This window comes from Nomascus leucogenys, chromosome 7b (genome assembly GCF_006542625.1).
Source record: "Nomascus leucogenys isolate Asia chromosome 7b, Asia_NLE_v1, whole genome shotgun sequence".
NCBI lineage: Eukaryota > Metazoa > Chordata > Mammalia > Primates > Hylobatidae > Nomascus > Nomascus leucogenys.
The window spans coordinates 102,938,842-102,963,896 of record NC_044387.1 but is presented as its reverse complement, the minus strand read 5'-3'; the positions used below and the strand labels follow the sequence as shown (position 1 = coordinate 102,963,896).

The following is a 25,055-nucleotide window of genomic DNA, read 5'->3' as shown; positions in this document are numbered from 1 at the left end:
TTAATTCTCATTCTCTCTCTTCCTCTCCCTCTTTCCACACACACACACACACACACACACACGCGCGTGCTTGTTTCCATTTATTTTATTTGTGAACATCTAAAATATTTAGAATAAACCTACCTATATGAATATTTTTATTCTAATAGTGATGCAGTAGTCTCCTCATTACTAATGAGGTTAGGTTCTAATAAAACAATTTTCACTACTTAATGATCTTCCTTCGAAGTGCTGAATAGATACATTTTATCATTCCTGTAAGAGATTCTATTCTTAAAATCCTGTAAGTGTTTCTCATGTTTTAGTGGAGGACAGCAGATCACACATGGAGTCTGCAGAGGCCTTGGGGAGCTCTGAGACTCTTAGGCTGTGATTAGTATACAGAGAAATACAAAGACATACAAAGGCTTGAGATTTGTATGTCCTTCAGCTTTGGGATCTCCTTTCCAGCCTTTAATATCTTTGAGTGACAAAAGACAGACTAGAGCAAGATGTCTTAGAGTGTGTAAATGTGTGTGAAATGGTAAAAAGTAAGATGAACTCAGAAAGATGCAAGTCATTATACAAGAAAAACATTTCAGAACAACTGGGTTATGCCAAATGATCCACTTGCTATGCTAAGTGTTATTATATCATTTTCCTAAGTTGATGCCTACAATTTTAAATGCAGCAACACATATTGCATCCCTTAATGTGGTAGTTTATTACTTTGTAGGAAGTGAAGGGTTACATACCAATATAACATTCAGAGCAATTTTACAGAGGTTTTTTTTTTTTTTTTCCTTTCTATAAACAGTCTAATGTTGACAGAGCTGGTCTTTCAGGTATGTATAATTGGTGACAGAGTTGCAACTCCACCAAGCTGAGTCTACTTTGAAAGACATGACATTGTAGAGGCCCCTCTAGTCTTTCCTACCTCCCTGATTATACAGTTAACTGTGAATAGCTGTGTACATGGTATGCATACACTCATGTGTATACATAACACAAGTATTTTTTTCTTCTCAGTTGTATATCTTTTGAGTATGAACTCTGTACCTGATTGCCTGGGTTTAAGTCCTAACTTCATTACTAACACTAAATGTATGATCTGGGCATGTTGCCTAACTTATCTGTGCCTCAGGTTCCTTACCTGTAAAGGTGGTGATAATAATACATATTTCACAGGATGCTGGGAGGATTACATGAACTATATATGTAAGATCCTTAGAACACGGCCTAGCGCATACTACATGCTCACTAAGAATTAACTGTCCTTATACTCGCTTTTGTCCTGTCTCTTCTTACAGTGCAATGTCTTTTGCCTTATAACCTTAGAAAGTGCAGGAATACAATAATTAACTAAAGTATGAGTTGTTTCTGAAAATATTAAAAGAAAAAACTGATTAGGTTTAAACTTGGTTTAGGTTTAGGTTTGTTAAACCTAAACTTGGTTAGGTTTAAATTTGTTTTCTTACTTCTGCTGTTATAACAGCAGTTTATAATATCCTAAACTATTAAAATAATGAAGACTCATCTTAATATACCCACTTTAAATTGTTTAGAGAGTAATGATGAACAATGATGACTCATTCATGGTAAATGAATCATGCACACTTCCTCAGGATGCCCTCATTTTGAGAAAAAACAGATTTTTGAGGTGGCAGCTTCCGTGGTGGTGGCATCCTCTTTAGCTATGGGACGTGAGTTTTCTTGGTGCAGAAACGAATGGACATTCAAGTCATAAGCTTTGCCTTTATTGTCATCAGTTTTATTCTAGTGGGGAAGTAATGAGAGAATGCCCAAAGTGGTGCTTATATTTGCTTATTTCCTGTCCTGAAGCATCTCCTTCCTAGAAGACATAGAAATTTCTCCATCAAGCAACAAATGTCAATGGCTTTAAAAATGTCTGACAGATGAAAGCTGTACTTTTGGACGCAACTCTAATGTCCAGAAGAACAAATGTGGGGGAGTCTAAGTGGCCCTAGAGAAGAGAATTAGCGTCTGGAAATATTCCCCACGGGATAGTAGGAAATGAGAACTTGACAAATTCCCAGCGGTGCAGGCTAGCCTGGCAAATTAGAGCTGGTTGTTAGATGCTGGTCTCTCCTAAATGAAAAGAGGGATCAGCATGGAAGTACTAAAAGGAAAAAAAGTGAGTCTGGATATTTCTAGATGACAGACTGGTGGCAGTGAAGCTCTGAATCATATGCCATAGGACTGGGATTCAAGGTCACCTAATTTAAGCACAGAGAGTTGACAGTGTGAGCTAGTGCTTGCTTTCCAACTTTCTGAAAAGCCAAAGCACTAAAGAGGCGGGTGTGTGGGTACAAATGAGTGGTGAATTTTTAGGTCAGTAATCTATCTACTGTGAAAACGTGAGGCTACCACGACGGAACCGGCTGCAGCTAGCAGCTGGAGAACAGGGATTTTCAAAACGCTTGGTTTGGGGAAATCTCTGCTTAGCAGAAGCACAGCAGCATTCTTATGTGATTGATTGAGATTTCACTATTTCAGAAAGGTTTGAAATATTACAATTTTGACTAATAGCAAAATCAAGGAAACTGAGATCAAGTTAAGAACCTTTAGTATATTACACCTTGATTCTTAACTCATCCCGAATTGCCTAGATCATCACAATTATCAAGACATCTTCTCTAGTCTCATTCAGTTAGACACAGATCCAGTGGTAAGTGCAGGCTGGATTTGCTCATTTATTTTGTCATAATTCAACCTTCTCAGACTAGAGAAATATTCACAAAGAACAAGCCAGAGAACAGACATTATTAGCACTTCTATCTTTTGAGTTGGAAACTGTGCCACAGCCTTTAGAACACAAGACATTTGAAGAAGCATAACAAACTATATTCATACATAAAAGTAAAACAGCTTCTTTTATGGTAACCAAAAGACCATTTAGAATATTGCAAGCAGCGACTTGGGTTGTGATATTTCCATGCCTGCCTGATTTTTAAATATTAAGTCAATAAGGAGTGCTGAATAAAATTTTTATAATTTGATATCTAAACTTTAATGGATTCAAATTCACAGACTTATGATTGACACTTTCTTTGATCCTTTAATTGGTAATATAAAATTCACAAAGTTGATTTTTAGTTCTACATGTTTAAGTGCCCTTTGGCTGGTATTAGTTAATTAATGCAATTTTTAAATTTTGGAATGTGTGAGAATTGGAACCAGGATGAGATAAAATTTACTATTTACTACATATTAAAGGGGTTCATTAGCAAACTAATACTATAAACATCAGAGAAGGACATGTTTGGTATATCTAAAAGAAAGACATTTTTAAAGCATTGTAGCAGCTTCTATTCATATAAAAAATTTAATATGTTGATCAGTAATATTTATATCTATTCATTAAAGTATAGCTAAGAATTTTTATTTCATGTAATATCCTGGTGGTGCTTATGAGTTTGATATAACAGAATACTCTCTGAATTTTAAAATAAGACAATGTGTTTTTATATTAATTTTTATTCAATATTTTTATTCCCCCATTAGTCCAATTAATGAGACTGTTTATAGTATACGAAATATAGAAGAGGATAAAAAGTGTGCATTTTTATATTTTAATCATTAACGAATGGCAACACCATTCCTTTTGTAGATTTAGACACACTTTTCAGTTTATTTTTCTTCCTATGACCTGTTCCTAAGCCTCTCATGACTCTTATGCTGCCCAAGAAAGCGAGGATAGGGAGCACGCCAGGAAGGATCTTATTAACCAGGAAAGGGAAGATAACGATAGGCAGGTACACAGGAAGAAGCATCTGAAAAGAACTTTACTTTTTTAAGCTAAAAGAAGAAGTTCCAATGAACTAAAATATGTTGACTTTGCTAGGTCAATTTTATTACTTACGAAGCAAATGGAATCCCTATTTTATCAATGACATGATCATATTTGATGATTGATTTGGGCTCAAAAAGACCTTACACATTCTCTACATCTTCCTCTTTCTTATCACTTAGACAAAGGCTCTCCATTCTCTCCTTCCCTTTATTTTATCGCTTGGCTTTCTTCACTGCTAACCATGCTATTGTAGGTTCTCTAGCATCTCAAGGTGCAACAGCTTTCTAATTGATCTGATGTTGAATCATTTTGAACTCTGACACCAAATTACTCTTCCTAAAAGGCCACTTTGAGTATGCCACTTGTTCAGGATCCTAAAATGGGTCCCCACTGTCTCAGGTATCCTATAGGACAGAATAATTCCTTAGAGCACTCAAGGCCCCAAGCAGTCTGACCCTCCCCTGCCTTTCTGCCTGTATCTCTCGTGATTACCACCATGAACCCCCCATTCCATTCAGGTGGGTCTGATTACTCTCAGAACATGTCTTGCTCAGCTCTCCCCCAGTCCCCGGTAACTTTACTTGCTTTCTCTATTTCTTCATGACTGCCCTCTCTTCTTCTTGCTGTTCTATTTAAGCAGACTTCATTTTTAGACCTAGCTCAAATATCAGCCCTTCCAGAAAATGTTTCCTTACCATACTGTCAACTCCCAATAATCTCTTCCTTCACAGAACTATTCTCACATTTGAAACCATGGACCACAGGTATGATTAGGTGTCAAAGAATGAAACTGATAATGTTATATTTGTCACATATATACCTTGTCTCCCCTGCTAGATTGTGAGTTCTGAGCGCAGGTACTTTGTCTTATATTATTATTTTTCAAAGTGCCTAACACACGGTAGGTGATCAGTTAACACTGATTGATTTCATATAATTAAATATCCATATAAAACCCAAAAAGTGTACTCTTCATGCATGGCACATAAAGGAAATGCAGAAGTGCAAATGTAGTTAGGATGACGGACAGAGAAGGATTATGGAGGATCATGAGAGAGGGATTACAATAGTATCACTGCCAAACACCAGGAGTTAGTATAAAATGAATTTCTACTGTTAATAAAGATGTAACACTAACCTCATAGATTTTTTTTTTTTCCAGAGGGAGAGATTATGGCTTTAAATAACAGGTAAAATGATTGCAAAATAAGTCTTGCTTTTTGCATACCCGGGGAACGTGCCCCTAGAATCTTAGCCATTGGGACACAGAAAAACCGGCTGTGTGGTGCAGTGGAAAGAACATACTTTTAGAGTGGTTTAACTGTCTGCTACCCATTTCTTAGATATGTATTTTGGGGAAGATATGAAACCTCCTAGAGCCTCTACTACGTCACCTATAACCCTGAGGGATTGCTGTGTGGATCTGCAATAACAGATATAAAATATCTGGCACAATGCCCGGCATGGAATAGGCCCGATTGCTAAAAGGTAACTGCTTTGATGGTTTTCTCTGTATTGCCTCCAGCATTTTCACATTTAGTTGGTGTGCAACCTGTCTGTCTTTCCTCTTTTCTCCACAGCTACCAAGAAAACAAGACCAGAAAGTTTTTGATATTCTGCTGTGGTTTCTAACAGCAGAGCTTTGCACGCTCAGTATCCTGGGGAGATGAAGTGTTGATTTTAGCATGTGCTTGAGCTATTGGCTGCAAGTATAAGATCAATAGGGGATCTCAGGAAAAGATCATGGGGCCAGGTTTGGTATCCCTGATATGCAACAGCTATGCATCTTTCAGGAGAACTTTGGTTTTTGTTTGCTAGTTGTCAATCACTACACAACAGTTTACAGGGGTTATGTTGACTTATTCATCTAAAAGACCTCACATAAAATATTACTAATGTTTCTATCTAATATCATTTCATTAGATATTTTAATGACCAAACTAGATCTAGCATGTCTAACCTGTCTAGCTTTTTGCTAGCTTTACTTTAACACATTGGTTTCCTCCACCTTTTTTTCTATCGTGTCCATACAAGTCTTTATTGTATCTTCTGCAGCTACGTGTACACAGAAAGCGGAACATGAAACACTTCTGAGTCCATATATTTGCTTCAACTATATTCGTCCTTCACTTTGAAGAAAGTCATTTCCTCCATAATAATGGCAATGAAAACATTACTTCTTAAATCTAGTAATTCTCCTAACTTAGGAAAATATAAACTATAGGCAAAGAGGAATTTACCAGGAAGCTAATAATTAAGCTTCAGCTTTGGGGCCTCTCACTCTGCCAAGCCACATGTTCACATAACTGTACGTTTTAAAAAATTTGCCAAGGTAAAATATTTCTAGATTCTTCTTCTTAAAGAGTCTCCAATAAAACACAACCTGTTCTGGGTATTCATGGGACGATGCAAGCCTTCTCAAACCTTCCTAGTGTGCTTCAGGTCTCCTTCAGGTCTCATTCTGTTTGACATGGCTTAGATTGTGTCGGTCAGTAACTAAAGCTTGGAAATCATTTTTTATAGAGAGATATTCCTTATACTTTTATATTCCTTATACATTTTTGTAACGAAATTTATTTTATGAACCAACTGAAAAAAATTTCTCAAATTATATCATGTAAATAACTTGCAATATATTGCATAATAATTGTTCAATTAAGCACTTTTAATTCCTTTGATGATCTGTGATACTGAGTTTCCTCTCTCATGATGAAATATTCTTAGAAAACAATTTCAGAGGGTCACATTGAAATGTGAAAAGGATATTTGAAAATATACAATAACCTTAAGGTAAGATGCTTACCTATGTCTAAAATCTTTATTTCTTGGTGGAAGCAGATTTAAAAAAGTTAAAAAAAAAAAAAAAAAAAAGAAAGCACAGTTAGAAAAGGCTTCTAAAATATAATGAGTTGAATTCTGAGATTTTAATTATTTGTATGGAAAATTGCCAACTTGGCGGAAATGAATTCTGTAGTCTAGGGCTTACCAAATAACTTACAGAATAGAATGATTTGAAAATCATACTTAAATGAACAAAGCAAAGACAATATGTTACTTTTACTATTGGCATTATGGCTAATGGATTAACCCAACCTGAAGATCCAATATTCTAGTTAAAAGTTGTAGCCTTAGTTCATTTAATATCAGGTCCTGAAATCACAGGAAAATATTTTATACTTTAATTTCAACCACTGTGAAATAAAGGAGCTACGCCTATGTCACAGGGTTATTCTAAAGAGATTTAAGAATCATAGCTCTAGCCTTTTAGAGCACAGAAAATTCACTGAAATCAGTAAGATATTTGATATATTGGGTGGCTTCATGCTCTTTAATACATTTATGGGACAATATATATGTGTTATGCTTCTCTTTAAGCAAGAATTTGACTTCTTTCTGGGGGAAATTTTAAACCTTGGGATGGCATTTTTACATGAATAAATTAGTACATCAGACTCAACATTTTTTTTTAAAAAGGCACATTTAGCTTTGGTTAAAAGCCCAAATTTAGGAAAGACGTACCTTAGTTCTAAGACACTTGTTACGTTCCCAGAAGGGAATATCCGCCGCACATAGTTGAAATCGCCTACGTATAGACTGCCATCGATCCCACAAGCTAGTGCCACTGGGGCCAGTAGCTTGTTACCATCAGCTTGACCATTGCAACTGGGGCAGGAAATGCTGCGCCTTCGCCCATTGCCCATGATACTACTCACGACTGGAGGCTGCTGGGAGATAAACTGGTTTTCCCCGTTTCCCTTGTACAGTATACCTAGAAGAAATAAAGTGCCTTGTTTTTCTTATGATGAAAAAGTGTAAAGGTGAAAAGCAAACATGTTCATGATTGTTTTAACTATAATTCAATGCCTGTTAGGGCTGGATTAAGATATTCTTATCTGAAGCTCCATTGGAAAGAATTGTATTCAACTACGTAGTGTAAAATATTACATGATAAAGTACATAGGATATACGCCAAAAGTGCTGTCTACTGTGAACTGAAATCATGGCTGGTGAAAGGAACAAAAGACTAAGAAGAATTAAAACCCCAGTTCTCAACATCAGTGATGATCAGTCATGGCTATACACTGGAATGGCCTGGGGAGTTGCCAAAAAATATTAATGCCTGGTTCTCACCCAGAGAGATGGTGGTTTAATTTGTCTGAGGTGCAGCCTTAGCCCTGACATTTAGAAAAACTCTCCAGATGATCTTAACGTGCAACCAGGTTTGAGAACAGGCTCTACATAACGTTCTTTAGGGAATAACAAGTTTGCCTAATTGTTAATCAATATTGAAAATATTCAATTAATAAAAATGTAAACCAGGAATATAAATTTCTTTTGAATTTATAATTTTCTTTAAAGTTAACAAACTTTATGGAAAACAAAGGTAGAAAATAATAGACATTAAACTCCAAAGCTGTAATGATAATACAGGCTTATAATGATAATACAGGCTTATTTTAACTCTACCTATCCTGTCAAAGACGACTATTCCTGCATACACTCTCATCTGACAGGAGAACGCATATACATGCAGTTATTCAAAATGTCAAACATAACAAAACTGTTGTAGAAGGCCAATGTATTATTTAAAGTGAATTCTGCTTTAAGGCATGGAAGTGCCAATAATTTTATCAAGACAAAATGCCAGTCTGCTCTTTTATGGTCTTCAGTGAAAATCTGAGAAAAGATTCCAAATGAATATTAAATATTTTCATAGTTAGTTAGAAATTAGATTTGAGTTGAGATTCTAATTTTATTGCTTTTGCCATTGCTATATACAGATCAGTGGCTCCAGTTTGGTGTGATGCACACGGGGTAGTCAGCTGCTATTGTTCCATGCATAGTTTATGACATTTCTCAATGTGTTATCATCATCTGTATACACCACCTGCTGCTTTGACTTTAGAGCGGCATCTATTATATTTATTGAATGTTCTATGCTCCAAAGCAGTTCTTAGAGATAATGACTCTACTTCTTAGCAGATACACTGTTGAAAGAATAATCCCACGAAAGTACAATCAGGAAACTTGAGAAAGTGCTTTTTCCCCCATTTCGGGATAATTTTAAAGTGAAGAAGAAATTAGAATAATTATGTTCTCCTTATAACTCAGCACATTTTAGGTGCATTCTGTGATCACTTTTTTAATGCTTTGCTATTTGGGTGATGTAATAATCATAGCAAATTTACATAAAGAAATCAGGGAAAATAAAACAGGTTTATTCAAATTTAAGAAAAATAAGCTAAATAAGGCTGGATCATAACAAGAGGTGAAACGCATTTTGCCTTGAATATTCAAAGAATGCGTTAATGATATCTAAGATTCTTCTTTCTGTGATTACATTAGTTGATAATTATGGAGCTATAATTTCCTATAAGAGCCAGTTGTGTAATTTTCATCAGAAGAATCCTAGAAGTCAGACTACTGCTCTACGACATCTGATTTATTCAGTCATTACTTTGAACGATTGGCCCTTCCTGCTTCTTCTCTATGATGACAGAACAGAAAGATGAACATTAGAATATTTACTTCCATGTTTCAGGGTGCCTGCACGAATAACTGTCAGCATCTATGTTTCCGTCTTCTCTGCTTCCTTCATGTCTTTCTATAGCTCATCCACCTTGTCATGACTACAAATCACTTTGTTTATTCAATTAGACACATGTCACTTTGGAAAGCCACTACTTGTCAGAATGTTCTTGGATAAAATTCTAAACTGCAATCTGTTCACTCTGTGGCTGAGGTTATCTCACATTTAAAAATAACATATATTTTCTTTTATTTATTTTTGAGACAGAGTCTTGCTCTGTCGCCCAGGCTGAAGTGCAGTGGCACAATCTTGGCTCACTGCAACCTCCGTCTCCCTGGCTCAAGCAATTCTCCTGCCTCAGCCTCCCAAGTAGCTGGGATTACAGGCGCCCACCACCATGCCTGACTAATTTTCATATTTTTAGTAGATACGGGGTTCTACCATGTTGCCAGGCTGGTCTGGAACTCCTGATCTCAAATGATCTGCCCACCTTAGCCTCCCAAAGTGCTGGGATTACAGGTGTGAACCACCGTGCTCGGCCTAAATATATTTTATAATTTAGAACTTTTTTTTTGAGGACAGTATTTTGGAAAGTTTGGTTTTTACATCTGCCCTGATGTTTTAATAGAAGTTACCCACATGTTATTCTGGTTTAGAATATGTGTGTATTTATATTATACATACAAAGAATATCTACACATTTCTGAATCCTCCTGAATATAGTATTGTGTGTTGTATCATACAATGGTGAATTACTGAGGCATGGGCTTTTCCGGAGCTACAGAGATGCCTGTAGTTTTCCTATTGATTTGTAATCTCTTGAGTGAAATCCTGTAGCTAATTGGTTATGAACTTTACCCTATACTCTCATCATAACTAAATGGCATCTAGAGATGTTTCCCCTAGTTTTGTTTGTAGAGGGCTTCTGAAGGAATACAGAAATATGTTCAAACTGTATGAAATATAATTTTACATAATTCCATCAAGAGCAGCTACTAGCATGTTTGCCATATGGCTTCGCATTTTAAAAGACCATGATTGAACCTTGTGCTACTAATATAACAGAATGAAACTACTACTGCTTCAGACACCACTGATGAGTTAAGAGAGGCTCTGAGAGAACACTGGAGTCCCCTGCTTGGTCAGGAGTCCCACCTTTTCAATGTGCTGCATGTGGCACTAGTTATCTGCTCTGCTTAATTTGGGGTGCAAACTGAGCTGCATCCTGATGTCCAGGACATAACTGGAAGGGGTGTAGAGCTTAATATACTGCTATAAAATAGTGAAGCAGGGACGGGTTTTTCTGCTTTTTTGTTTTTCCTTACTACTGATTTTCTCAGACTATTATTTCCTGGAGGGAAGGCACTAGCATTTTCTTCCTTTTTTGTTTTTTGAGACGGAGTCTCACTCTGTCAGTCAGTCACTCAGGCTGGAGTGCAGTGGCACGATCTTAGCTCACTGGAACCTCCGCCGCCTGGGTTCCAGAGATTCTCCCACCTCAGCCTCCCGAGTTGCTGGGACTACAGGTGTGTACCACCACACGTGGCTAATTTTTGTATATTTTGTAGAGACAGGGTTTTATCACATTGGCCAGGCTGGTCTCAAACTCCTGACGTCAAGTGATCCACCTGCCTTGGCCTCCCAAAGTGCTGAGATGATTACAGGCATAAGCCACTGCATCAGGCCCAGCACGAGCATTTTCAAGTACTGGTCTGAAAACTACTTTAGACTGTATATATTTGGAAGGTTAAAATGCACCCTCTCCAACACTCACACAAAAAGAAATTGTTTTAAGGAGGAATGAACACTGAAGCAACATTAATCTGAAAAAGTGACCACTAACTATAAACATTTAATTGTATAACATGGTCAAGTTAACATTCTGAACCTTCCAAAAACCTCTGCAAAGTCAAGAGCTAGATTATTTTGCTGAGATTGTGACATTTTTCTCTGGCTATCAGTAAAAGATACTAGTATGATATGGTTTAGGACAGGAGGCTAAAGTTAATAGATTAACTTAAGGTCTTGCTTTTCTAGCAAAGCACCCTTCAAGTTGTCTGAGATGCAGCTAGTATGTGGGCAAAATGTTGGAAACACAGTCTAGACAACAGAATTGTGTTTCATATAAATAAATAATATTCTTGATGAGATTGAGCTGGTCATATTTTGTGAATACTCCTCTTCTGGTTTGCGGCATATGAAACATGTTTCTTCACAGCATATTCACTAGCATGTTATCAGGTCTACTCCTAGGAACGCTTTTGATTCTTGCTTTTTTTCTCAGATTATTCATTTTTTCCCCTAATATTCACCAAGTCAAGTAACAATATATGTGACCCCATTTGAGTGGCAGAATGTTTTATTTCCCTGATAGTCTAAGAAGAACTGAAAAAAAAAAAAATCTAGATACTCAGAATAATTACCCAAGAATTAAAATCTACTAAAAATATTTTGGTGAAGTCACATGATTTTTTTTTCTTTATTTTAAAAACAAATCCCCCTCCCTCCATTTTTGGTAAACCTTTCTAAAGTACTTTGGCTCACACTCACTGACTCATTGTAGAATGAGACACTCTAGGTGAATCTGTGCTGACAACTCCCACTCAGAGATCTTTCATTGCAACACCAAAGTCAGTCTTTCACAGTCTAATGGGAAAATCATTTTGGCGATGAATACATGAACATCTTAAAATATATCACAGTATTATACGGTTCCCACTTTAGGCTTTTATAATCTTTAAAAATTCACCTTTACTTTTTTTCTGCCATTTCCAATCCTACAGCATGGATAGCATAAAATGTTGCTACAATCTCGTGAGTTGGAAAGTGGGCAACATTAGCTATCTCTGAACAATACATTACAACATCAGCTATCTATGAACACGAGCTTACCGTTCTGTACATCCAGCACGTGATGTTTATCTAATGTCCAGCCACCCATGTTGGATGCATCCAATTCATAGCCCTGCAGAATGGCAGTCCTCTTTTCCCACAGAGTCAGGTCCAAACACGACTCATACTCATATCCAACTGACACTGGAATCCAAACAAATCACAGCTCATCTTTCCAACTACTGGTGGAAATGCAATTTATTTTCTTACTTGGAAAAAACTGCCTTTTTCGCATCTGTGTTCTGAGACTGTATTTCCACTTATTTATGAGCAGTTTATTTTTTAATTTAAGAAGATTTCACCATATAAAAGATTTTTTTAAAAAAAGATCTCTAAATATTATTTTCTACTGATTTAATAGAAAATGAATGTTTTTTCCCCATTCCACCCCTTCATGAGGGGTTCACAGCACAAAATAAAGTCCGGATTGGGCAGCTGGTTAAGTAACTAGATCAGTCAGTCTCAAACAGTGATTAGATAACAACTAAAAATAATGTTTGCCATCTGAATAATTAGAACTCTCTAGTTTTCAAGAGTGTTAAATGATGGAAAATATTTATGATAAGGAAGGTTCAATGGAACACAAAAGCTAGCCAGATTATGACATTATGTTGACATATTATTATCAGAGATAAACAAACTAGCAGTAATATGAATAAATCACAGATGAAAAACTTTGGATCCAGAGTTCACAATGAAACAGGGATTTTAAAATTGAGAAAAAATGAAAGGAGAAGTGGCAACTACTGGATTGATTTGAACTAATTCAAATCCAAATTACCTATTAATTTCAGAGTACAATGTTCTATTTTAAGGTAAATACTAATTAAAACAAAAACATATCATTCATTAGTTTTTTATGTTCTGAGCTTGAGCTTGAAGCTATACTATATACCTATTCTCTTTGTCTCTCAACATGTCACACTTTGATTGCACTGTCCAGTCATTCAATAAAACAACTGGTTTGACTGTCCTTTCATTGAATGAACTGGCCGTTCTAGTGTAAAACAGCTGATGTAATTCATGGACACAAATGTCTGCTATCCTGTTAAACATCAGTATGCATTGAAACTATATTAGTGTTAGATACAGAAAACAAAAACAAATAAGGAAATCCAGGGAGGTAAAGTTATAAAGAGAAGAAGAAAACGGAAAAAGGGACAAAATAAGGAAAGAAACATGGGGGGAAAAAGGATGTGACAAGCTGAAATCTCATTCAGAGAATTCCTCTATGACATAATTTCAGCCAGAAAAGGCTGATATTTTCTTCTTCTTGCCACATGGAGTACATTCCTTTTCCCACGGTAGATCTAAACCAGCCAAGGTATAATATCCCTAGGATAACCTTATTCTCTTTATATTCTGTTTATCCACTGACTTCCCTGGGTTACAATTAATTTATGATAGTTCTGGCTTTGAGAAAAATTTCATTGCAGCAAAGATTTATCTGGAACTTACCAACAGCTTCAGATAGACCATAGACTTTCTGATTGTATGCATCTGTTTTATCCCATATGAAGGTATAGGCCAAGTTTGGTGAAGCAGGAAACCATTTTTGGAAGAGTCTTCCTACTACAGCTACCATAAGATGAACCTTCATTAAATTAAATGGAATAATAGACTGGGTCATGGTGATCTTGAGAACTGACTTATACCCTGCAGCTCTGGAACTCAAGTAGGAGAGTTTCAAATCCGTTCCTGGAATTGTAGTTTCCTCGTGGAGTACCTAAGTTTGAATAAAGCAGAAGTTTCAAACTGTGATCATGTATGACGATTAGATAAAATACATTTATGTAGTATATATTCACTGTATTTGTGAACAGTGACTCTTTGTGCCTTAGTTTAGTTACTCGTAAAGACAGTGTGCTTATTTTACTTGCTTTAGAGCAACTAAAGTAAAACACGAAAGAGTCACTATTCACAAATATGCATTTGAGCTGTTATCTTATTCAATAATTAAAAATAACTCTGCTGCCAGCCCAAATGTCTCTTCCTAAAAGCCTCTTGTCATTTCTTCTGAGTTAATCACACCTTGGGTGCTACTCTTCATACGGGAAACACTGTGACTGCTCCATCAGGCTGACATGCACTGACTTGTTAGTGTAGTAGTCACAGTGGATTCTCACTAACCCATCTTTCACCCCATCACCCTGGAGAATTAGAGCAGACATTTGTAAGATGGTTAGCTCAGAACAGGGATGCAGTCTAGGCCAAAGATCTGGCCTGTGCCAGCTGGCTCATTAGGGACTAAACCAATACCTACAGCCTCATCAGCTGGCTGGTCACAGCCTATAAAGACAGTAAGGATAACAAAAAACACCCAGTCATTTGGGTTAAATTGTAGCAAATTCCATATCCATGTTGAGAGGTAATGTAATAACAGCACATTGTCATAATTAAAGATTCAGCTCCAACTTACCATGGATTTTTGATATGATGGTAAATTAGCTAATAATTTAAAGCTCCATAAAATTTCTCCTAAAGAGCAACTAATACGTTATTAAATGCACATAGAACATATCAATTCACACTTTTTTATTTGAAACTGGACTGTAAAAATGAATATAATTATGTGCATAAGAATTATCTCCTTTACAAATTAAAAAAATTATACTCTTAACCCCATAGATTACCAGTCAGTGTAACTAGCTCAGTGAATGCTGACAATATTTACATTAACAAATGCAAAATACATTATGCCAAAACATATTTTGAAAAATGTATTTTAGGTAGCATATACAATTTTTCTAAGGAGTTCAGATTCTCTTTACCAATGCTCCTGTTAGTTTGGTGAATAAGAACAGCTCTTCATAGGCTTTCTACATAGGCTGTAAGTGCAAGGCTATCTGTGTTCAAGAACGTGCACCAGGAACTCACTACTTTCTCCACAAAGAATTAAACAGTACTCTCAAAGGCTTCCTCATATTGCCCTATCAAGATTCACTATTCAGACAGAAAGGGCTGCCTTTTCATGTTGGAAAGATCTTAGAATACTGATTCAGTGTTCAGCAACGTTCCCCCTCTCCCCAACACCTCCACATAGAACAGTTAAAGATGATGTGTATCTGCCACCTCCAAACTTTAATAACTTCAGTAAAACCCTCCAAGACCCCTTGTACTGAGGGTAGAGCTGTCAGCTTCAATATAAACAATCACACAGTTGGAAGTAGCACGAATGAATGGATGAAGGAAGCTTCCATTCTGGCCTGTCAGTCGGTGTTGGCATGAAGAGGGACGTGATGCGGTACAGTAGAGTAAAGGCATTTCTAACATAGATACACGAATTTATTACCATTGGAGTTTTCCTTCAAACATGGTGACTGAATTCAGCCACAAAACGGTCTTAAGCAAAATAGTTTACAAACATATAGAAACTTTTTAGACCCGGGGAAACCATTAAATTGAAGACTGAGGGTACTTTTGTAAGACTATAGGTTGTTAGGGTGAATGGTTTAAAGATAACTCATTGTTCTCCCATAATCAGTGAAATATCAAGGAGTTAGTTTGAAAAATAGATTCTGTGACTCCAGAATGGCCCTGATAATATGTGATTTAACCCTAAAGCCCATCATTTGCTTCCTCTTATTTTCAAAATAATTTCCGATACATTTGATAGGTTTTCCATGAGTAAGGGACTCTCTTATGAATATTATATGTATTTCCTGTGACCTTCCAGAAGCTGCCCCTCTATTTCAAAATATCAGGTGTTATGCTTGATTTTAATATCTGTAATTTTGTTCATTAAAGCATGTGTTTCTCTGATGTAATTTAACTTGACCATGTTATTTTGCATTAGTAGGAAAGGTAAATCCAGCCAAAGTGGGAAAATAAACCATCAGGCCTACTTTTGCCAGCTCCGTGAGCTGTAAATCCTATTCCTGATCCCGTTAAACATTCGGTTAGGAACCATGTCCTGCCAATTCTATCTTCCAATCCCTGTCTAATGTGTTCCCTCTTCTTCATTTCCACTACCATTGTGATTGTGAGGTCCTCTCCATCTGAGCCCTGGATACGCATGGATATACACTTCACAAGAATAGCCTGCTCACTCCTTTCTCTTTTTTATCAATATCTTCTGCACTTCTTTCAAGTGTGTTTTGCCACTTGAGTTAACTTCAGAGAAATGCTGAAAAAACTCCACTGGGGCCTTGGTTCTGCATCACATAAAGTATTCAAGGTTTCCCTAGATTGCTTCTCAGGGCCATTGATAACCTGGCCCCGGAGTCATCTTCTGCCTCCTTCCCCATTATCCCCTCTACAACATGACTTGTTTTTGCCACTCCACTGTTGCTTACACATCTTCAGTCTGAAACATGCTTTCCTCCCTCTCCAGCCTAATCCTTGTTTAAGACCAAACTCCTCAGTGATTCTTTCTTTGGCTTACTTAGGAATTGACCTCTCCTTTGAACTTGTATCATTCTTCATTAAAACCTTTATCACATTTAGAATGGCAGGATGCACGTCTTCTTTTTATCCTAGTAAAGTATCTTGTACATAGTAGGCTCTCAGTAAATTTTTATGAAATATTTGCCTACTGTATGAATGAATGAATGAATGGAGAAAAGACTCCATGTATTCATGGAATTGCTGACTATCTGAAACCCATTTTAATGTCCTAGTTTGCTAGAAATTTGGCACCTACAGACAGGTACTGACTCTAGGTAAAGTCTATTTTAGGACTGACTAGGAAGTTTAGAGTACCTGCAAGATGGGCCTGGGGAGGAAGTAGTAAACTGATTGAGGTTACAATGAACTTCTTAAAGTTTCAGCTCAAAGTTGGCTTGACCATTTTACAATGAATCCCTGAGGTGTTGCTGCTGCAACATCTTTGCCTGTGAGCCTTTTTGACTTTTTGTTATCCTAGACCTTTCTGGCTCACCTCTTGTAGTCTCTATCTGTACTCCCTCCCTAGGTTTATGCTTTATATTTATATGCGAATTACTCCCAAATTTACCTCTTTAGTTTCAACCTCTTCCCTGGACTCCACTCTTCCATGTCTGCTTCTACCTCCAAAGACTTTTGTCCAAGCCACCATAGTTTCTCCTGTGGACAACTGAGGTTGCCTCCTAACTGGTCTCCTTGTTTCCACCCTTGCCCAATATAGAATATTCTCAGCATAGAAATTCCTTAAAGGAGGAAATCAGTGACTGTCACTGCTCTGCTTAAACACCTTCAATGGCTTCCAATTCTCAAAGAGTATCTTTGCCATGGTCTTCAATGGCTTGTGATTTACTTACTGCCGCCTTCACTCCAGCCGTGCCTGCTGTCCTTTTTGCCACTCCTTGAACAAGCCAAGAATCCCCTTCTATTTTCAGGGCTTATTCTTTTACTTTCTTAAAGTTTGTGCTGAAATGTCACCTTATTGAAGACATTTTCTCAAACTATACTATGTAAGATCATACCTCTATTCACTGTCCCCTGCTTTTTTATTATTTTTTGATAAGTCTCATCGCAACCTGATGTATTTCTTGTTGACTGCCTCTCTCCACTCATGAGTTGGGAAGCTCAGTGAGAGCAGGTACCTCATCTGAGTGGTTTACTGCTTTGTTCTCACATAACAGCGCCTGGTATAGAACGGGTGTTCAAGAAATATCGGGCGAATGAATACGACAGAGCTGCTATGTGCTAGTGTATTTTAATGACTACAGATTTTTCCTTACCTCTTTACGAATACAGTCTATTATGATTATATATATATTTTCGAGACAGGATCTCACTCCCGGCGCCCAGGCTGGAGTGCAGTGGGACTCATGGCTCCTGCAGCCTTGACCTCCCCGGGCTGAAGTGATCCTCCCACCTCCGCCTCCTGAGTAGCTAGGACTACAGGTGCATGCCACCACACCTGGCTAATTTTTTGTATATTTTGTAGAGACAGGGTTTTGTCATGTTGCCCAGGCTGGTCTCAAATTTCTGGGCTCAATCCGTCCTCCTGCCTTGGCCTCCCAAAGTGCTGGAATTATAGTAGTGAGCCACGCTGCCTGGCAATGTCCATTATTATTATACCTAATGCCCTACTTTTAAGATCTGAAAGTTTTTTCTAACTGGAAACATGTGGGATGGAACACAATCCTCAGCTATTTCAGTAGATGAAACGAATGGGGAATGCATGGCTATTTCTTAAAAAGTTATATTAATGAATATTTTCTGTCAAAACTACCTTTTCCAAAACGCTTTTTACTTATAACAATAATTAAACAGTAAGTTATTGAGACTAATAGCCATGGGCAATAGTGAGTGGTGTCAGTAGCACTTGGTACAATGTCAGTCAAGCTGTCAGGTACATTTAGGCACTAAAGTTTTTTTTCAATTAACAAATAAATGAACAAAGACATTATTAGTGATTGAGTTTAAGCTATAGTTTCATTTGACTATTATTAATAAATATATAAGGTATATCCTGAAGAAAAAATATTTTGTTTGAGTAGATCTTTAAGAAATAACTAGAAAGGCTGGGCACGGTGGCTCACGCCTGTAATCCCTGCACTTTGGGAGGCTGAGGCGGGCGGATCACAAGGTCAGGAGATCGAGATCATCCTGGCTAACATGGTGAAACCCTGCCTCTACTAAAAATACAAAAAATTAGCTGGGCTTGGTGGCAGGTGCCTGTAGTCCCAGCTACTCGGTAGGCTGAGGCGGGAGAATGGCGTGAACCCAGGAGGCGGAGCTTGCAGTGAGCCGAGATTGCGCCACTGCACTCCAGCCTGGATGACAGAGCAAGACTCCGTCTCAAAAAAAAAAAAAAAAAAAAGAAAAAAGAAATAACTAGATATCCTACTATAACAATGTCTACTCTAGGACACACACATACACCAACACACACTATATAATTCATTCTATAGAATTATTTAAAGATAGCACTGGAATTCTATAATCCTTGTTTTTTTTTTTTTTTTTGAGACAGGGTCTCAACTGTGTCGCCCAGGCTGGAGTGCAGTAGTGTGATCTCGGCTCACTGCAACCTCTGCCTCCCGGGTTCAAGCGATTCTCCTGCCTCAGTCTCCCAAGTAGCTGGGACTACAGGTGCCCATCACCATGCACGGCTAATTTTGTTTTGTATTTTTAGTAGAGATGGGGTTTCACTATGTTGGCCAGGCTGGTCTTGAACTCCTGACCTCATGATCTGCCCACCTCGGCCTCCGAAAGCACTGGGATTACAGGCGTGAGCCACCGTGCTCGGCCTCTATAACCTATTTTTAAGATTCTCTGGCAAAACATGATCTGAAGATCTTGTATTTACAAGTATTGCCTGTGACAATATTTTACCTGTGTTTCAGGAATGATGGGACTGTCTTCAGGAGAAGATCTGAAAAAGGTGGATAAAGGTGATGACACAATGATGGGATTTGGCCTCACGAATCCACTCAGATCACAGCTGGGAATATCATTCTCTTCTTTTTTCATGACTAGGGTATCCATCACATAAAAGACATTCCATGGAATCCACACAGTATGATACTGAGTGAGGAATGGGGATCGTTCAAATACCAAAGTTAGAGAGGCCCCACCATTTGCCACCAAGTCAAACCTAAGAAAAAACAAGGTATGCTTAGTGAATTGTCTGGATCCCATATAACTACCAATACACACCTCCTTAAGTTAATATGCTTTAAAAAGAAAATCAACTTTTTCTCCCAACTTTTATATGAAATATTTTCAGATCTATAGGACTATTCCAAGAGTTATACAATAAATACTCGTATGTCCTATGTGTATTCACCAAGTTGACCAATTTTTTTTCCAAATTTGCTTTCCATTGACTCTTTTCTCAGAACCACCTGAGCTCAAGTTACAGACATTATAAAATATTACCCCTAAAGATTTCAACATACGTCTGCTGAGACAAACAGCATTCTCCTACAAAACTACAGTACTGTTACCATGCCTTAGAGAGTAAAATCAACTTTTGAAGAAATATGTGAGTATATGACTTTAAATCTCTGCCATAGGTACTGTCACAAGTTTCTAGAGTCTAAAAGTTGCTGCATTTCCATATTAAAAAGGGCAATCAAACATGACAGTGGTACAGGAAGGTCTAGTTTTTATATTTCAAATCCTTCAGAGATAGTGTGATGGGACTAACTCACATTCCATCCTGGCGGGTAATAGTATATCCATATTCTGGGTAATGGAAAAACGAGACATTTACTCCAATAAGTGGAGTTCCATCAGCAGTCAGTACTTGGCCCCTGATGACAGATGCAAGGCTGTTGGAAAAGCAGAAGAATGAGAATGAACATCTGTCTTTTCAGGCCAACATTATCATGATTTATAGATAATTCAACCTAAGGATGAAATAACACTATGCTCTGCAATCCATCGTTATTCACAAAAACCAGACCTGAAATACTCGCAAGACAATGTCCCTTTTAATTCAGTGTAATGCATATTCTCTAAATGCCTTGTGTTTACCCTGGGTTTTAATTTGTGGCAATCTGTTTTTTGGAGTGTTATCAAGACTAATAATTTAGAGATGAATTTTTAAAATGACAAACTCTGTGCTTTTTTCATAAGTCATATATATGGTGCTCACATGAAGAAAAGTAGACTCTCCAATTAATTCTGAGGCAATCAGTAAATCTTCAGGGACCAAGAAGTATAAGATTTAAGGGGGCAATAAGGAACATTGGTACAACAACTTTGAATCAACTGCTGGCTATAACTGTATTAATGCTGTTAAATTACTGCAGACCCAGGAGTTCTGGTGTAAATCATCTTCTTTTGCTCAGTGAGACACAAGACACCTGCTTTCACTTACTGCTTTACTTTCAGGTCATTACGGCTCTGTAAAGCACCAGTCATACAGCTTATGCAATCTTACTGCCATGCCGTCAGCAGTTCCATTACATTAATTCATAATTTATATTATTTAGTGAGCTCAGCTAAAAAAAAAAAAGTGCACTTCTGCCTTTTGGGGTCTTTTCACTGCTTCTTTTGAAACATTTCCAACTGTGCTAACAAAATCAACTAGTTAAATGAAGATTTATTGACTCTTTAATGTAATGTCCTGTTACGTTTCAGGTACTGAAATTGACAAAGTATGTGAACTGTGTCAAAAATGCTTGAAATGCAAAGTTTGGTGAAGAATCTGCAGAAAGAGGAAAAACTGTGTTTAAAAACAGAACTTTCCTCAGGTTCACAGTCATGAGTATTTCACATAAAGTGTACGTAAACTGTTGATAACATCATCACAAATCTATATACGGAAAAGAAGCATTAACCTCTTATTGAAAGGACTTTCTCCAGGTATAACATGGGTGCTATCAGATCCTATAAGAAAACTGATTCGATCGTAAAAGGATTTGGCAGCTTGCTGAGAAGGCGATTGAAGGCTTTGGCTAATGATGTCCTGAGGATCCGGCAGGCCCCGACAATAGGGCTGATTCTGGCAGGAACTCTGTAGGCAGCAATCGGGATCCATGCAGTCAATGAGTCCATCTGTAGACAGAAATGTTCCCCAGTAAGAGAATTTTCCTTTTGATGCCATAATGTAGAATCAGTTTTGTTTCTTGACTTTTTTTTTTTTTTCACATCAAGTGATTTCCCACTGACTATCTGATAGTAATTTCTATGAGGCATACTTTTTGAAACCAGAAGAAATAGAAATACAATAGTCATATGCCACATAATGACAGACCATATATAAAAGAGTGGTCCCATAGATAATAATGCTGTATTTTTATGGTACCTTTTCTAGGTTTAGATACACAAATACCACTGTGTTACAAGTGCCTCAGTATTCAGTAGAGTAACATGCTGTACAGATGAGTAGCCTAGGAGTGTAGTAGGCTGTGCCATCTAGATTTGCATAAGTACATGCCATGATGCTCCCACCATGATGAAACTGACTAACAACTATCTCAGAACATATCCCCATCATTACGTGACACAAAAATCTACTTGCAACTGCCTTCATAGAGAGTAAATATTTAGATTAGAGATGGCTGAAAAGAATCATATAATGTTTGTTCTGAGTAAGAAAAAAAATTAGTGATTAGAACGATCTATTGGTAGTAGTATGAATATGGGTTAGTTGTAAGTAAAGCTACGCAAATATTCTATATTTTAGAGAAAATGCACTAGGAGTTAGCATAGTAAGTGTGTATGGTAAATAGGAATCTATGTAGGACGAAGCTCTAAAATTTGGGAGAGGGTCAGAAAGCGAAAGTTTATGAAGTGTAGCAAACACAAATCAATATAAAATGGATGAGATTAGCCAACCATCTTTCAATAAAATAGCTCTTCTGGCCGGTGCAGTGGCTCATGCTTGTAATCCCAGCACTCTGGGCGGCTGAGGGGGGCATATCACCTCAGGTCAGGAGTTTGAGACCAGCCTGGCCAACATGGTGAAACCCCATCTCTAAAATTAGCCAGGCATGGTGGCAGGTGCCTGTAGTCCCAGCTACTCAGGAGGCTGAGGCAGGAGAATCACTTGAACCCAGGAGGCAGAGGTTGCAGTGAGCTGAGATCACGCCACTGCACTCCAGCCTGGGCAACAGAGCAAAACTGTCTCAAAAAAAAAAAAATTCTTCTAAGGAAGGTTAAGTGTGTTCCAGATAAAATCAGGCATTTCCCAAATACTAAACAAGAGCCTGGACTCCTAGAATACACTCACTAAAATGGAGGTATTAATTAAAATGTGGTAAATGTAAATCAGCCATAATATTAGAAATAATAAGAAATCCATCATGAAAAATTGACCCATAGTATTGATGGCATAAAAAGAATAATGGATGAGAAGAATTTGCCAGTGATTTCTCCAGGAACATCAAAAGGAAACTACACTCAATGGCCCATGTAAGTATCCTGTTTAAAAGCTATAACCATCCATTAGTGGTTGAGTGTTTCAGGTTATGATCATTTGATAACATTATCCTTTAAGGTCAGGCTTTACTGACCAGTTGAAAAACATGAATTTTTTTTTTTTTTTTTTTTTTTTTTTTTTTTAAGACTGAGTCTTCCTCTGTCACCCAGGCTGGAGTGCAGTGGCACGATCTCAGCTCACTGCAACCTCCGCCTAACTGGTTCAAGTGATTCTCCTGCCTCAGCCTCCTGAGAAGCTGGGACTAAAGGCACCTGCCACCATGCCCGGCTAATTTTTGTATTTTTAGTAGAGACAGGGTCTCATCATGTTGACCAGGCTCATCTTGAACTCCAGACCTCAAGTGATCCACCCACCTAGGCCTCTCAAAGTGCTGGGATTATAGGTGTCAGCCACTGAGCCCAGCTGAAAACATGAATTTTTATCTCCTTGGTAATTACATTTATTGGTATAGATTAATAAAAATATCAGTTTCTGAAGACTTTAATCATTCTTAGGAGAACTGACAAAATAGTTTTAAAATCTTCCAACTTAAGTCTGGGTCTGACCACTATGATAGCAAGCTCAGATGAAAATATCTAGATGACCATTACGTTTTATTTATACAATTAAAAAAAAGTTTTATTTTTTAAAAAAACTATACTAGCCATTGATTTAAGTTAGGCTATTCTTATTAATAGAATATTAGCTTGCCCCTTCGTTATCTGACAGCAAACTGAGGTAAAAGAAAACAAACAAAGTTGAATTAAATTGCCCAGTCTAAAAGGCAGGTCAGCAACAACGCAGGTAAGGTAAGAAACAAGATGTGAGGAGGCCTGGCTCAGCAGGTCATTTTGGCCATCTGAAGAATAAACGAAGTGGACACTGTGCTTCCCCAGACCCATTTCCCGTTCTTCGGGCAACAGATGAAACTTTTCGTTTGCGTATCTGGCCTTCCCCACCTCTCAGGCCATGTGCATAACCTTCCCTTCCTGTTTGGTTCAGAAATGTACAGGTGACCTAACATGAGTGAATTTCACAAACGATCTAAAAAGAGATTGTTACTCCTCAACCAGGCTTGATCTGTGAGGCTGTGTGGCTGGGATTGCTGCAGCCACCTTGCTGCCGTTATAGACGCTGCTGGGAATGGAGCCATACCCAGGCACGTGGAGCAAGGGCTGGAGCAAAAACTAACAGGTCAGGCACAGACACAAAAACCTTTGAGGTTTTTGCCATAAGCTGCACTTGACCTCCTGGGTTTTTCAGTTATAGAAACTAAGGCATTCCCTTTTTCCTTAAGTCTGTTTGAATTAAATTTTCTGTCACCTGAAACTGACAGAGACCTAGCTTATCCAGAGACAGTAACTAAAAATCTCTTCACTATTTCCTTTGTAGTTGGGGGAGGGGGGAAAGGCTTAATAAGTGAATATCTGAATTAAATTTATGAAGTTGGACTCTTTTCACACTAATATTTTAAGTTTTTTGTTACCATAATTTCCATACACATGAAAATGTGTGGGTCAGGATTTCTGATAAGCAGATCTGATTACACACGGTTTCCTTATGATAGCATGTATTTTCATGTCTGTTATATTTCTAAGATAATGAGTTGTTAATTATTTGAAACTGCATGTTTATTTCCCTGGAAAAAACCTAAAATCATATTTTAAGAAAATCAAGCCAGGCGCGGTAGCTCATACCTGTAATCCCAGCACTTTGGGAGGCCGAGACAGGTGGATGACCTGAGGTAAGGAGTTCGAGACCAGCCTGGCCAACATGGTGAAACCCCATCTCTATTAAAAATACAAAAAAATTAGAGGGGCATGGTGGTGGGTGCCTATAATCCCAGCCACTCGGGAGGCTGAGGCAGGAGAATTGCTTGAACCCAGGAGGTGGAGGTCACAGTGAGCCGAGATCGCGCCACTGCACTCCAGCCTGGGTGACACAGCAAGACTCTGTCTCAAAGAAAAAAAAAAAAAAAAAAAAAAAAAAAATCAAATGAAACTGAGTTTGGAAATTTCATATCAATTTATCAAAATATT

The 25,055-nt window shown here is 37.6% G+C and overlaps 1 protein-coding gene across 1 annotated transcript in view; it reads right to left on the bottom strand.

Moving 5' to 3' along the window:
• The window catches only part of TENM3 (teneurin transmembrane protein 3), a 1,583,118-nt gene that overhangs the window by 46,822 nt on the left and 1,511,241 nt on the right, over positions 1 to 25,055 (bottom strand). Inside the window, exons 19-25 of the mRNA XM_030816348.1 lie at positions 21,434 to 21,650; positions 20,300 to 20,419; positions 19,479 to 19,740; positions 13,674 to 13,941; positions 12,216 to 12,359; positions 7,313 to 7,562; positions 6,597 to 6,617 (exon numbers count right to left, since the gene is read on the bottom strand). Of these exons, the coding sequence (XP_030672208.1) occupies positions 6,597 to 6,617; positions 7,313 to 7,562; positions 12,216 to 12,359; positions 13,674 to 13,941; positions 19,479 to 19,740; positions 20,300 to 20,419; positions 21,434 to 21,650 (1,282 nt within the window). The remainder of the gene's footprint in view (positions 1 to 6,596; positions 6,618 to 7,312; positions 7,563 to 12,215; positions 12,360 to 13,673; positions 13,942 to 19,478; positions 19,741 to 20,299; positions 20,420 to 21,433; positions 21,651 to 25,055) is intronic.